General features: G+C 34.8%; 1 protein-coding gene across 1 annotated transcript; it reads right to left on the bottom strand.

Moving 5' to 3' along the window:
- Window positions 1-6,006: 6,006 nt before the first annotated feature.
- On the bottom strand, window positions 6,007-8,649 carry LOC113739014 (putative disease resistance RPP13-like protein 3). Its single transcript, XM_027266269.2, has one exon. It carries the CDS (start codon window positions 8,647-8,649, stop codon window positions 6,007-6,009), a length of 2,643 nt encoding a protein of 880 aa, XP_027122070.2.
- Window positions 8,650-15,386: the final 6,737 nt, after the last annotated feature.

Here is a 15,386-nt window from a genome sequence, read left to right as displayed (position 1 = left end):
TGAGAAAGCACTCCTTGTTTGCAAAGATGTCTAAATGTTTTTTTGGTCAAAACCAAGTGGAGTATCTGGGACATGTTATCACTAGTGAAGGTGTGAATACTGACCCATCCAAGGTGGAGGCTATGCTGTCCTGGCCAACTCCTACTTGTTTAAAGGCCCTCAGAGGATTTTTGGGCCTAACTGGGTATTACAGGAGGTTTGTTAAGGGGTATGGAGAAATTGCTAAGCCCCTCACTGAGTTACTGAAGAAGGATCAATTTGCTTGGAGTGCTGTTGCAGAATCTGCATTTCAACGGTTGAAGCTGGTCATGAGTAAATCTCCAGTATTAGCATTACCTGACTTCTCAAAACCATTCCAATTGGAAACTGATGCTAGTCAGTTAGCTATTGGGGCTGTGCTGATGCAACAAGGGAGACCTATAGCTTACTACAGCCAAGTGTTGGGCCAGAAGAACCAGACCAGATCCACCTATGAAAAAGAACTTCTATCACTCATCACAGCAGTTCAAAAATGGAAACACTACTTGATGGGGAACCACTTTATCATAAAGACTGACCATGAAAGCCTCAAATACTTGCTGGATCAGAAAATAAACACTCCCCTTCAACAGAAGTGGCTGGTTAAACTTATGGGGATGGATTATGAGATCCAGTACAAGAGGGGTAAGGACAATGTGGTTGCTGATGCATTATCAAGAAGGGGAGAGCAGGAGGAGCCAGCAGAAACATTTGTACATGCCATCACTGCCATCAAGCCTCAATGGCTGTCAATGGTAGCTGAGAGCTACAATGGTGATGACATGGCAAAGGAGGTTCTACTGAGGCTGGCCATGGGAGCTGAAGCACTACCTGACTACTCGTATAACCAAGGGATTTTGAGATTTAAAGGAAGGATTTGGGTAGGAGCAGAGGCTGGACTAAGGCAAAAATGATTTCCTGTTTTCATGATTCTTGTCTTGGAGGTCACTCTGGGAATCATGGTACTTATCAGAGGATCAAAAGCTACCTATACTGGCCTGGAATGAAAAAAGAGGTCGAACAGTATGTACAGAATTGTGATGTCTGCAAGAGAAGTAAAAATGAGAATTGCGCTTATCCAGGACTGTTGCAGCCATTGGCCATTCCTGAGCAAGCGTGGCAACAAATTTCCATGGATTTCATAGAAGGTTTGCCTAAATCTTTTGGTTGTAATGTCATCTATGTGGTGGTAGATAGATTTACTAAATATGCTCATTTCATCCCTATGACTTCTCATTACACTGCTAAAAGTGTAGCAGAGACATTCTTTGATCAGATCTTCAGGTTACATGGCCTACCAACACACATTGTCTCTGATAGGGATAAAGCCTTTACTAGCTTGTTCTGGCAGGAACTCTTCAAGATGCTTGGCACAGAGCTAAACCTCACTTCTGCATACCACCCTCAGTCTGTCCATCAGACTGAGAGGGTTAATAGATGTGTAGAAAGCTACCTGAGGAGTGTGTGTATGTATCAACCAGGGAAGTGGAGGAAATGGCTTCCTGCAGCAGAATGGTGGTATAACACTAACCACCATAGCAGTCTACAAATGTCCCCTTTCCAGGCCTTATATGGTTACAAACCTATACAACTGAACCTGAGGCCCGATAAGACAATAGTAGCTGCTGTGGAGGATTGGGCACAGGAAAGAGTAGGCTGGAATTCCTTGCTCAAAGAGAACTTGTTTAAAGCTCAGAACAGAATGAAGCAAATGGCTGATAAAGGGAGGAGTGACAGGGAGTTTATAGTGGGGGAGTGGGCTTATTTGAAGCTCCAACCTTACAGACAAACCTCAGTAGCCGTAAGGAGGAATTTGAAACTGACTGCTAAGTACTACGGGCCCTATCAGGTGGAACAAAAGGTGGGGACTGTAGCATACAAGCTGAAGCTACCTGCAGGATCGACCGTACACCCTGTTTTTCATGTTTCATTGCTCAAAAAGTCACCAAAGGAGGCCCCAGTCAGCACTGCTTTGCCTACCTTGAACACAGATAGTGAGTTTGAGGTCACCCCCTCAGCAGTGCTGGATAAAAGGACAATCTATAGGAAGGGTCAGGAAGTTGAGCAAGTGTTGGTGCAGTGGGAAAACATGGAACCTGAGGAAGCCACTTGGGAGGATTGGACGTTCATTCATGCTCAATTTCCTTCTTTCCAAATTAATCAATCCTAGAGACTAGGATTGTTTTTAGGGGGAGGTATTGTTATGGCCTGGAATCAGTCCAAATTGTCATGCACAATTGACGGGGATGACTCAGCAAAGGAGTAGCACCAGAAATGTGATAGCATGAAGAGTCACGAGGATAGCAACTGATATAACAGAATGAAGAGTAGTTATTTGGCGGGAAAAGTAGTTAGTACTAGCAGGCTGTGTCTTGAGCTCAAAGCTAAGAATTGTATAAGTAATTCATCTGCATTGAAGGCAGGACGTGTAATACGTTGTTCCAGATTTCTTTCCTAATCAATTCAAACCTTTCTTTTCCCTCTCTTTTCCCTCTCCCTTAATTCAGATCTCATTCTCAATTCTTCCTCTCTCTTTCCCTTCCCTATCTCAGATATCTTCAATTCAATTAGTTCGAATTATTACAGTGTCAAACTTATAAATAGCAGACAATCTTTGGACTATCCATTACACACGACATTTGTACTAATTTTTGTAAAAATGAAATTACTACAAACACATAAAAAAAATTACATTACGTGTAAGAATTATTAAAAATGCCTTTCATAATAAATAGCCTACAGTTGTGCCCGTATTAAAAAAATTTCCCCTCAGTACTTTTTTCCCCTTCAATGTTTATCCCAAACAACTTAAATGAACAGTTTGTTATTTGATTTTCGCATGCTTAATTTTTTTTTAACATCTTATATATATAATGAGCAGTATTTAGGAAGCAATCAATTCTCACTTTCAAACGGACCAACACTTTATATGGGATGAATTGTTTGCCAACTTCATTCTTTACTTCATTTAAAGTACATGAATAGAGGCTTTTATTTCCTTGTTCTCTTTTTCAGTTTGGGCAGCATGGGAAAAATTAGAATCAACCAAATACATGGCGTGGTAAGCCCAGATGGCAACAACTTTTTTTTTTTTTGTCACAATGGTAATATTTTTATAATATAATTTATCTTAATTTAGGGGGAGCGGGAGCTGATGGGAGTTGAATCACCATATAAAAAAAAAAATACTATTGAATGCAGCCACATATAGTGACAAATTAATGGAAGACAAAAGTTGAATTCCCGACCTCTCACGTCACGCCACTAAGATTTAATTGCTTGGTGGTGACCATCAGGCCGGCAAAAAAAGAAAGAAAGAAAGTTCAGATGGCAACTGATTATGGAGTTTTTAATGTTGGAGCATGTGTGTGTGTAAAGGACACAACCTTTTTGCCTTTTTATTAGTTGTTTCAAGTATCTTATTAATCTACTCCGGCTGGCAATGGCCTTAATGGCGGCCACACCCGTGATACTGTGGGACCCGTGACAGGATGTCGAAGCTTGCACAATAATAAAATTAAACCTAATTGCCAGTTAAAATGACCAAAACTCAATTTCAAGCACTGGAGCAGAGACTCTAGGTGTGCAATGAGTTACTTGATTCACCCTGTTTCCGAAGAGTTTGCTTGATCCGATATACCCAAATGGGATGGTTATTTTTTCACAAATAATTATGAATTTGTAGACAGGGCAAGTAGGGTCGTATCCACAGGGATTGGGTATATTTGTTTCTTAAGAAATCCAAAGTAACACAGGGGGTGATTTTGTAGGAACGACGACAATCAAATAAATTCAAATAAAAAAATAAAAATAAATAACTAAATAGAAATTAAACCACAGTTCACTGAACTTAGAGTAACAATAATTAAAGACCCAAATCAATTAAAACAAGGAAACAATTAAAAATAAAATAAAGTAGGCAACTAAAAGTCAAATGGCAATTCACTAAAGTCAAGGTAATATTAATTAAAGATCTAGCCAAGAAATAACTTCAGCAATGGTTCACCTAATTGATCATCGAAGCAAGGGCAATTCCAATTATTCATCAATAAATAGGTTATAACTACCAAACAAGCGATGGCAGTCAATCCCTCCTTACTGTGTCGGTGATTAAGGTACGTCCGTTAATCACTGCTCTAATTAGGAAATAATCCTAGGTACACCCGTAAGATTTAATTTCCCAATTGCCTTACGTATTAGAGGAGCTCTATTCTAACCAAATAACGCACTACCAGGATTATTTCAGATTAGCCCGCGTATCCCCCTGACATGAATCTAATCGTGCCAATTGTCACTATTTCAGGACAATTAAACAATTATGGATTTAATGCCCTAATTGACAATAGATTACCAAATCAATTAATTATTCGGATCCAAGGCAATCAATTAATTAAATAACCATAAGCATAGCAATCAAGGAATACGCGAATACCATTAAATAAAAGAAAAAGATTAAATTAAATCGATCTCACAATTTTTAGACGAACCAGAACCTCCGTTATCCCTTGACTAAAATTGGAAAATTAGTTCATGTTTGATGAACAAAACCCGCAAGAAATTGAAGAGAGAGCCGCGGCCATCAGTTGGACGACGGGCAAATTCAATTCGACCGAAGGAGTAAAGAAAAACGAAATTGTAGCGGATGATTTAATGCGTTAACTTGTCTGTTCATATCCCAGAAGAAAAAGAAACTGCTACAAGCAAAAAGGGATGAAAACTTTTCCCCCAATTCTTTCTCCTGACATCCGTGGAGAATCATTACCAAAAGTCAAGGAGAAAAGTCAAAGCTAAGAATGCTAAGTAGTGCCTCACATTCGGGAGAGGAAAGCCAGCGAAATTCCCAAACGAAAAAGTCAGCAAAGAATTGCGGCTAGTGCTCTCCTCTTGCAAATCTAATTCTAGTCTTTTTCTAATGCATTCTTTTATTTTTTCTTCCCCCAGATGTGCGGCGGCTCACCAGGAAAAAGAAACCCTCCGTCCGTCATTCCTTTGCAGAAATTATCAAAATGGGCGGGACATCTTCTTTTCCAAAAAAATATCCTTGGGACAAACTCTATCATCCGGACTTCTTTTCCGTTAAATTGGCACCTGTTATTATATTTTCGTTCTACTCCCTGAAATAAATGCAAAATACTAAAAATGAATAGAATCCAACAATTAATCCACATCAGATCAGATAACAGGGAAAATTAATAATAAATAAATGAGAAAATTGTAACCTATCAACTCGCGTCCTTTGTGCACTTAACAAGCTGGCAGGACTTAGGAGTAATCAACCCTGAGTTTATCTGAGTTTTATTAGGTAACTCTCTGATTGCTCTTATCGCAGACAGGGCCAAAAAAAAAAGGGTAACTACTATTGCTACTAGAAAGTTGAAACTTGTATTAGTCATATATATGCAGCTGAAAGAGTATGATATCCCAAAGCTCGAAATTTTGTTCGTTTTTGCAGTCTCAAGCTAACTCGACCCTTAAACTTCACCCAAAGTTTAACACTTAGACTTCAAGGCTTTTATTAATGAATTAGACATTTCCAAATTCCAAGATTTTTGAGGCCTACCGCAGACATGAACAGTTTTTTTTTTTAAATTTATTTCTACTTGTATTAATATGATATATGCAATGTAAATTGATAGAGACACAAATCCCATAAGGTACAGGAGTAGATACTATGTATGCGTGTATGTGTGCGTATAAGTATGTGTGTATGACAAAAAAAACAAGTATTGAAGTGTGAGATTTCAAATAATTTTTTAAAAAAAAGGACTTAAAATGCTTTTCGGTTGGTCTAAATTATGTGACGTCAATAAAGAGTGAAACACTGGCAAAGCAAGTATGTTGAATTGGGAAAAACAAAAATAATGTTGAATCGGAAACATTCTTTTTATTTATGTATTTTGATAAAAACTTGAAATAATTTTATTGATCTCTACACTACATACGTTCCGTTCTATGCGCGAAATACAAATAAGGACTTAGATTCTAGAGTCAAAACATTCTGAGGTTAGGGACACTGGATACCATATCCGCATCAAGCCCACTGATGAAATCTTTTGGCATGTTCACAAGCTCAATCACATCGAGAGTAGATATGTGCTTCAGCTCTTCCGGCAACTTCCGTAATGAGGGGCACTTCCTGATTCTCAGGCACTGGAGCTGTGGCAGTGCACCTTTCTCCACATTCATTTCATGCAAAGCATACAGGCGGCTGAGCTCAAGGAATTTCAATTGGAGAAACCCATTCCCAAAACTGACCATATGCTGTGGTCCCCCATATGTCGCATCCGTCATTTCGAGGAACGACAGCTGTCCTAACTTCTCTAGTACTGGCATTGGGTCATCCGTGAGATTTGTGTGTTTCAAAGACAAGCGAGAGAGATTTGGAGGGAAATCAGGAGGCAGCATTCGCAAACCCCTCCCAATTAGCTTGAGCTCCGTTACATGATGGAGCTTAGAAAGCCCAGCTAGAGATTGTGGCCACTCTCTTCCTTGAGTACGATAAAGACATAGCGCCTTTAGACTTCCAACCTCAGATAAATGCAAGCAGAGTTTGTCAATCTCTGACTTGTCATCCACCCAAATCCACAGTTTCTGAAGACTTGTCAAAGTTATCATGTTATTGTGCATAATGTCATCAAAGCGTACGCGTGACAGAGTCTGGAGATTTCTCAATCCTTCAATCCTAAGAGGCACATCACATTCCATACCATACGCATATAGATGCCGTAAACTTTCAAGCTTCCAAATGAAATTTGAAACTATCACTGGTTCAAAGTTCCGTATGTCAAGAGTTTGTAGGCATCGCAAGCAACCGAAGGAATGAGGGAGCCTTGCAATGGATGTGTGTCTTAAACCGAGATATCTTAGAAGCCTGACTTTACCAATTTCTTTTGGCAAATTATACGGTAGCTTAACATTCTCAAGGTCTAGTATCCTAAGCTTTCTGAAACTTCTGAAGCTAAGACTAAAGTCATGGACATTCAAAAAAAGTAGAGACCGGAGAGGAGGGGTCGAAGTCCCAAAATAATTTTCATCCCAAGGGAGAACATGAACAGCAAGGTACCTGGATTTGGCTGATATTTTATCATCTCTGGTGTCATGGATCTGAAAAAAATTTTCATCCTCTGCCTTTCTGATTGCAAGTTCTCGCAGTAAATCATGGACTCTGCAGCTTTTAATCCTCTCATCAACAGTCATTTCCGCCACTTGGACCATATTTCTGCTACAAAGTCGTTCCACATCATCATATGCTGCAGTTTCCTCCAAATTTTCTGCATCTCTTTTCTGCATTATTCCCTCTGCAACCCACATATGAATCAACTTGGGCACGGAAATCACGGAGTCTTCGGGAAACAAACCCAGATACAAAAAGAAAAATTTCAGATTGGCAGGAAGGTCTGCATAACTTAATTCCAGAATTGCTGATACCCCACTCCGGCTCCTTGATAGGTGTGTGCTGAAATTGTTGAGAACTTTCTCCCATTCACTTTTCAACTTTTTCTTTGCCAGCAGCAGGCCACCTATAACCGTGATGGCCAGCGGCAGACCATCACATCTTCTGGTAATCTCTCTGCCTACTTCTTCCAAATCGGGAGGACACCCAGAATTAGCTCCATGGTCTAAGGCCTTTTTGAGAAACAATTGCCAGCTGTCTTTCTGCCCCAAAGTTTTCAGCTCATGTGGTTTGCTAAGAGCATCAGCGTGTTGAGCAACATCCCGATTGCGACTTGTCAGTAGCAGTCTACTTGATGTATTAACATCAGGAAAGGCCCTAGCAAGACAATCCCACACTTCTTCCTTCCACACATCATCAAGTACCACAAGATAACACTTGTCTTGTAGATCTTTATACAGCCTTCGTTCCAAGTCTTCCTCTTCCATCTGTTCCAACATTTCAAGTAGCTCTTTACTCATTTCATTCAATTGCTTTATGATTGCCCTCAGCATCTTTTTGTGATCGTAGCTTGAAGAGACGCAGACCCAAGCACGGCAGTTGAATCTTGTCCTGACATCAGCATGGTTATAAACTTTTTTGGCTAGAGTTGTCTTACCAGCACCTCCCATGCCAATGATCGAAACCACACGGCGGTTTCTGTCCTCTTTCAAAAGTTCTGCCACCAGGGAATTTGTTATCTCCCCGAAGCCCACTACATCCTTGTCCTCGCTGAAAGGAGGGGACTGCCGGATCCGTTGAAGCTCTTCCCCGTGTGTAGCCATCCCCTCCCCAAGATTTTTTATACCGTATTTTTCACGGCTGTCGGCTATGTCATTAAGCCTCACCTGTAAGGACTCAATCTCTTTACCTATCTTGTAGAGGTTCACAATTTTCAAGGGATAATACGTCAATTTGGTGACAAGTCCCTTCTTCTTTGTGAAGAACTCAACTTTGCTGGCAAAGATCTCAATGATATCCTCCGCATCGTAGGCCGCAGCTCTGGTTTCCGAAACCCAGTTGCGGATCCTCTCATCGTCATCTTGCCTCTGATCAGCATCTTTCAGGAAACACCGCATCCGGACCAGATCATTTTGAAGTCTCTCAACTTGTCGTCGAACGCCTTTCAGGAAAACAATTTTTTGAATCAGCAGATCGCTAGTTCTCTTAATAACAAGAGAGATAACAGTGTCAGCCATGCGGGCAAAGTGAGCTTTGCTTTCAACAACTAGTAAAGGAGGAGAAGCTATTGCCTGTTAGGTGCAGCAGCAAAACTTCTAATCTCTGTTGCTTTTAACTGATCTCAGACGAGAAGGTCGATTCAATCAAAGAGAAAGCAGTTCGATTCACACGGTAGAGACGACGTCAATTTTATATATATATATATATATATATATATATATATATATAATAAAAAGGGCGCTGCTGGTGGCATGTTTTGGGATGGTGGAATGGATGAAGAATAATTAAATATGAAGAAGAATTAAATCAAGGATATCAAACAAAGTATACGAAGGATGAAGAATGAACTTAGTGTGTAATAGTTAAATTTCTCATGTACTAATTCACAGTTATAAGTTTTATTTTTTCAAAACTAAACTTACAAATGATTAGAAAAAAAGAGTTTTTTTTTTTTAAGAAACATTTAAGTGGATTCAAGGTGCGGTTGAGGTGGATATTTGAATGTAACACTTTTAGATGCACAGAAAGCGGACGGCCTAAGTGAACGTCAAACGGTGGTATAGTGGATATTTTACTGTTTTTGTGCGTATAATTAGTTTTTAAATTTTAAAGTTGTCTAAATTTTTAATTCACTAACACTTTACTACCCGAATTTTTAAGTGCAAAAAAACTTTCAAAGAGAACAAATATTAAAATTTGACAGGAAGAAGACTCCCAAAAGCAGAAAAGAAAAAAAAAATAAAAACCCCCCCTTAAACTTGTGCGGTCCACGAAATTATCTTCAACAAACAAGTTTTGCTTTATACCTATGTAATATTATTAAAAAAATTTTAATTTTCTGCACCATTATTCCTAAATCTATATTCATGAATGCGCAATAATTATATAGTTGATGAATTGGGATTTCGCTATATCGAATTCTGCAAGTTCAAATAAATTTGCACTTTATTTGACAAAATTTAATTGAAATTTGGTTAGTTTAGTTCAATAATAACTCCGTTTGTTTTTTTTTCTCCATACTATTACTGATACCGGTTTTGCTTTTCGTTCTTTTTTCCTTTTAAATTGTTGGAGGCTGTAATCCATTGCCATTACAGCCAAATTGGACGGAATTGATACCGGTTTTCCGTTTTGGCATGCTTCGGGTTTTGGGTTGCATTCTTCTCAAAATCACCGCCTTGATTGTTTGTGTGTCGGCAGAAATTTATTGGCTGGTAGCAAGCGCCCATGGTTTTGGATGCTATAATAATAAAGTCTAGGTCATTGCTACGGTGGCCGCCTCTACAGTCTAGTATTAAAATTGTGCAAGTGGTGTGGGAATTTATAAATGGAAAAAGGAAAAGTCTGAAGTAACGATAGTTATGGTAACGAAATTATTTTTATCTGATATAACAGGTAAAAATACTTTTAGTGACCATTTGATTACCTGTTGTACCGGTCATCTAAATGAAATAGTACCTAAAATTTTGGTTAGTAAGTTTTGCATAAAAAATAGTAAGTTAACTCGATATATTAGTAACTTTTATGTCTCAAAAAGTAAACTTGAATAAATATGGAACTAATTTTTTTTTTTGAAGTAAAATACTACTCTATATCTGAAACTTAGTTTTTGGAGGGTAAGTTTAGTTCAAGTAATAGTAAGTTTTTATAGATTAATAGTAAATATTGTTGATAAAATAGTAAATTTGGTTAATCATCAAAATTTAATAGTTTGTGGCATAAATTTACTATTTTACTTAAAGAAACTTACAATTGTACGTATCATTTATAAATGTTATATGTTTGAAACATTTTAAATATACTATGAAAACTTTTTTTTTGTGCATATGATCTTATAAAATATGTAAGAATAAATTGTCATATTTAAAATTTTTAATTATGGGAAAATAAACAACTAAGTTCCCAAAATATTTCACTTTTATTGTTTAAAAAATCTCAACTTGTTGGTTAAATTCAAAATAATTCTATTGTCAAAAATAGTTTTTCTCAAATTAACTTTCATGATTAGATGTGAGATACAAATATGGTAAAATATCCCTCATACATATGTCATGGATATTTCAGACTTTTAGTAAAAAAAAAATTTTGTTGTTAAAATAACATATATCATAGTGTACTAATTATTTTAGGACCATTTTATAAGTGAACTAAATTTAATTTAAATTATACAATAGATTATACATGCATGTGATTTTCATTTATAATTATTGGATCCTATTCTTATGAACAATCTCCCAAGGAAAAAAATCAAGATCATACTGATTTTCTTATATTAATTGTTATACTAATTTTGTCATTTTTATTATGATATTATTTCTCATTTTGTTTAGGCTTTTACTCTTATTATTTCTTGTGTCTCAGATGTAAATTTATTAAAACTTTATCATCTTATTATATTCATAGGTGTTAAATTATAAAAATTTTGATATATAAACAAGTAATATTCTATATATAACTAGCAAGATTTGTTGTTATTGTTATTCGAACTGTCAAACCTTTCAAAAATTGAAAATGATTAAAAGCTTATAATACGACAAAATTTTATTACATATTTTACAAGATTATGTGAAAAGTCAAACTATTTTTCATAGTATTTTAAAATATATAAATAATTTTTTTAAATTATACCTATAATCATGTATTATATAGGTATATTATGAGTACTTACTAACTAAGGTACTAAGAATTAATCATTAATAAAACATCTTATCGTTATTTCAAATAAATTTCCTAATACTAGTTTGAAATATGTTTTAAAATAAAATAGCACATGTGTCCCATAAATCAGTAAGTTTTGATTATTAATCAATTTACCATGTTATTAGTAAGAGTTACTATTTGTGTATAAAAACTTACTATTACTTGAATTAAACTTACTCTCTAAAAAGTAAGTTTGGGAAATAAAGTAGTAATTTATTTATTTAAAAAGTAAGTTTAATATTTATTCCAACTTACCTTTTGAAGTATAAGTTACTAATTTATTACTATTAACTTATTATTTTAGATAGAAAACTTACTTTCTTATTTTTAAGTGTTATCCTATTTAGGTGGATAGACCGATCAAATAATCAAATGGTCGCTAAAAGCAAATAAAAAATAAATCGAAAATGGTAACGAAATCTGTTATCCTATTTATGTCTTAAAAAGTAAATTGAAATAAAAATGAAAGCTACTTTTTAAAAAAAAATAAATTACTACTCTATATTCGAAACTTACTTTTTGGAGAGTAAGTTTAGTTCAAGTAATAGTAAGTTTTCACAGATTAATAGTAAATCCTGTTAATAGAATAGTAAATTTGGTTAATCATGAAGACTTACTAGTTTGTGGCATAATTTTACTATTTTACTTAAAGAAACTTATATGAAACAAGTATTAGGAAGTTTATTTAAAATAATGCTAAGATTTTTTTAGCAATGATTGAAACTTAATATTATAGTTAGTAATTGTTGGTAACGTAAATGTATAATATATGATTGTATGTATCATTCATCAATGTTATGTGTTTTAAGCATTTTTAATAAATGTATGTATCATTTACAAAGGTTATGTGTTCTAATAAATTTATTTTCTAGGTCACAAGTATAAAAGTTAAATTTGTACTAATGTGGCATAATCTTTGAAAACTATAGTAAATTTACCCATATATTAAGTTTCGTGAGATTCAAATATATTTTGTATCATTTACAATATGGATTTATATGCATTTTTTTTTATCAAACTTACTTTTAATTGGCAAATAGTATGTAAATTATTATAAAATGTCATTTTATAATAATCATAATTTTTATAGTTGAATGGTATATAAACTGCTAAAATTGTCAATTTATAAATGATCAAATCTAGTTACTTTATGGCATTTATTAGTTTGGTCAACTAAAAAATTAGCGTAATTAAGTGTACGTTGGTTGTTGATTTGAAATTTGCACCCTTGTCACTATTTCGTTATTTCTACCACAAGTTTTTCTGATCAAAGTAAAACAAAGTCAAATATATTTTCCTTTTGTATGTTGTATTTATATTTAGTAAAAAATAAATAAACCATGATTACATTTTATAATTTCTAATGAAATTAGTAACATTTTCTAAATAAATTGGAATAATTTGTAAAATATGTTATTTTTTTAACAATATAATTAGGGGTGGCAATCGGGTCCAAATCGGAGTGACGGGTCGGGTTGAGACCCAGGTATAATAGAAAACTGGTTGACCCGAACTTGACCCCCCAACCCGAAACGGGTCAGGATATCTGACCCGAATCTGAAAATTCCGGGTTGTCGGGACGACCCGAATGACCCAAAACTTAATTTTAATTTATTAATTTACCACTGTAATTTCTAATTCACATAAGACTAATTACATAATCAAGTAATAAAAATTTAAATAAATAATCCCAAACCAAATCTAAAATAAATTAAAACATCGTAAAAGTGTTTTGTTCCAAACCAAATATAAAATAAATAAAAGCAGTATAAAAGTAAAAAATAATATAATACATTATTTGTCCAAATATAATAATTTCAACTTCAAATAAGTTAAATAAATTCATTTAGAATTAAGTGATTAATGCCTATGAAAAAAAAAAGAATAACTTAGTTTAGTTAGGTAAAATAATTTTTAATTCATAAACAGGTGATCGGGTCGTATCGGATCACCCACGATTTGACCCAAATTCGACCCGTTTTCTTTTGGGGTTCGTCGGATTCGACTCGATTCTGACCCGAACCTGCGAAACCTCAATCCGAATTAATTAATTTCGTTCTAGGTTCATATCATGTTTTCAAGTCGTATTGAAAATTGCCACCCCTAAATTTAATCAAAAGAAATTTGCACTACTAAAAAAGCAAGTGGAAGAAAGGATGATGGCATACGTATAAATGTGAACAACTATATACATATCACACCATAAGTTTATGTTTGATTTGTTCAAAACATAGGTAATTTATTCGTTAGTAGATATAAAATGCATATTAATTTTCTACAAATGGAAAATACAATTTCATATATACTAACTATGAACAGAATATATAGTTTGAACACGATCAATTGAACGCATATTTCGTTTGTTTAGCTATCATTTATTTTGTTACTTAGGTTGAATATTTACATTTGAATAGAGTATTGATATTGGAACTTCAATTATTCTTAATGAACTTCAATTAAGTGTCAATGACAACAATTGCTAAAATATAGTTTTCTTAAATTTTCTTGAAAAAGGACCAAAAAATGACACTTTACCATGAAAATATCAAATTGTTAATTCAATTCAAATTAATTTTTTAAATAAAAAATATTATTCCTGAAACTGGTTGCTTAATCCATATCTATGCCCGTACTAGTGTCGAATGGATAACTAAAATAGGAAATTGCAACAAAAAATAATTTTAACAGGAAAGGTGCAAATAAGTAGAACTTTTGCTAACTTTAAGCCAAAATTTAAAAAAAAAGGATAGGATTTTTTGTAATTTTGAATTCAAAAGTGTTGTGGTTGTGATAAAATTCTTTATTAAATTTTGAAACAGTTAAGAATTCAAGAGATAAGTACTAAGGTGACTTTTATTAGCCATTAATTTTAGTTAGAGTAGGAAAGGTTGATGCACTAGTAACGCTTGGATTTCTTTATGCCAAAGAATTCATAGTACCTAAAGCTGGTAGCTTTTTTCCGGATTCATTGAAGGTATTTATGAGACCACCACAATTATTGTTTCCTCGGTTACAATGAATGGACAAAGAAAGTCAGAAACTAGTTCCCACCAACAAATCCAAAATTCCAATCCCCCGCTGCTCTATCCCTGTTTATTAATCAAGCACAAAAATTAGGTAGCAATCTATATTTTTTCCCCTCACCCTATAACGAAGACAACAAATTGAATAGGAGCTAGCTAGCCAATTAACCGCTTTTAGTCTCTGCTTGGTCCGTCATCCTAGATGCTGCCTCATCCGATGTGCTGTTTGACCCTTGACTCTATGATGTTGAAAGTACATCAGATGAAAGTCTCCTCCTCCACCGCCACCACTACTACTTATTTGGGTTGACAATTGTAAATTATGGATGAGCAACAAATAAATGATGTAAGTAAATTATGGTGTGAGATTTTATGCTTGTAAGTAAATTAGTTTTAATTAAAAAGTTACTAAAATTCATCAATAATTGCATGACACTTCTCCAAAACAGATTGACAATGCTCGAACTGGAAATTATTTGTACAAAAATTTCAGTTTCAACAAATATACTGGTCCTATCATGCTCATATGATTTAGGACTCATGCTTCTTTTAATTTCAAGCTCTAAAAAAGGTTACAAGTGCTTTCCTTTACAAAAAGGAAGTGCCAAGAGCACATATAGATGATCATCTTAGTGAAACAGTACTGTAAAAACCTAAAGGTTCACAGTACCGTACAATATTTTGGGCAGAATACCAACTGACTGCATAGACAATGCCTACTATGGATAACTTCATATTATTCAACTGGGAAGAGTCTCCCACAAAATGGAAAAACTCTGGACTGTGGATTGGGATGGCAGCAGTCTGGTCTTAAAGCAAACAAAGAAACATGCATGAAGGAACCTTACCAACCATGTTGCAAAAGGAAAATGATCAAAGAAATTCTCCGACAAGAGAAACAGCAAATTTTGCATAGAGTTCAGCAATGTTAAAAAATGGCCAATGCTCAAAAGTTAAAAGAATGATTATGTGTATTCTGTTTTTCTAAGCAACAGTAGTCCATAAATTGACCAGAAATCCGAGAACGATGA

Source organism: Coffea arabica, chromosome 4c (genome assembly GCF_036785885.1).
Source record: "Coffea arabica cultivar ET-39 chromosome 4c, Coffea Arabica ET-39 HiFi, whole genome shotgun sequence".
Classification (NCBI taxonomy): Eukaryota; Viridiplantae; Streptophyta; class Magnoliopsida; order Gentianales; family Rubiaceae; genus Coffea; species Coffea arabica.
This window is presented reverse-complemented; position numbering and strand designations above follow the sequence as displayed.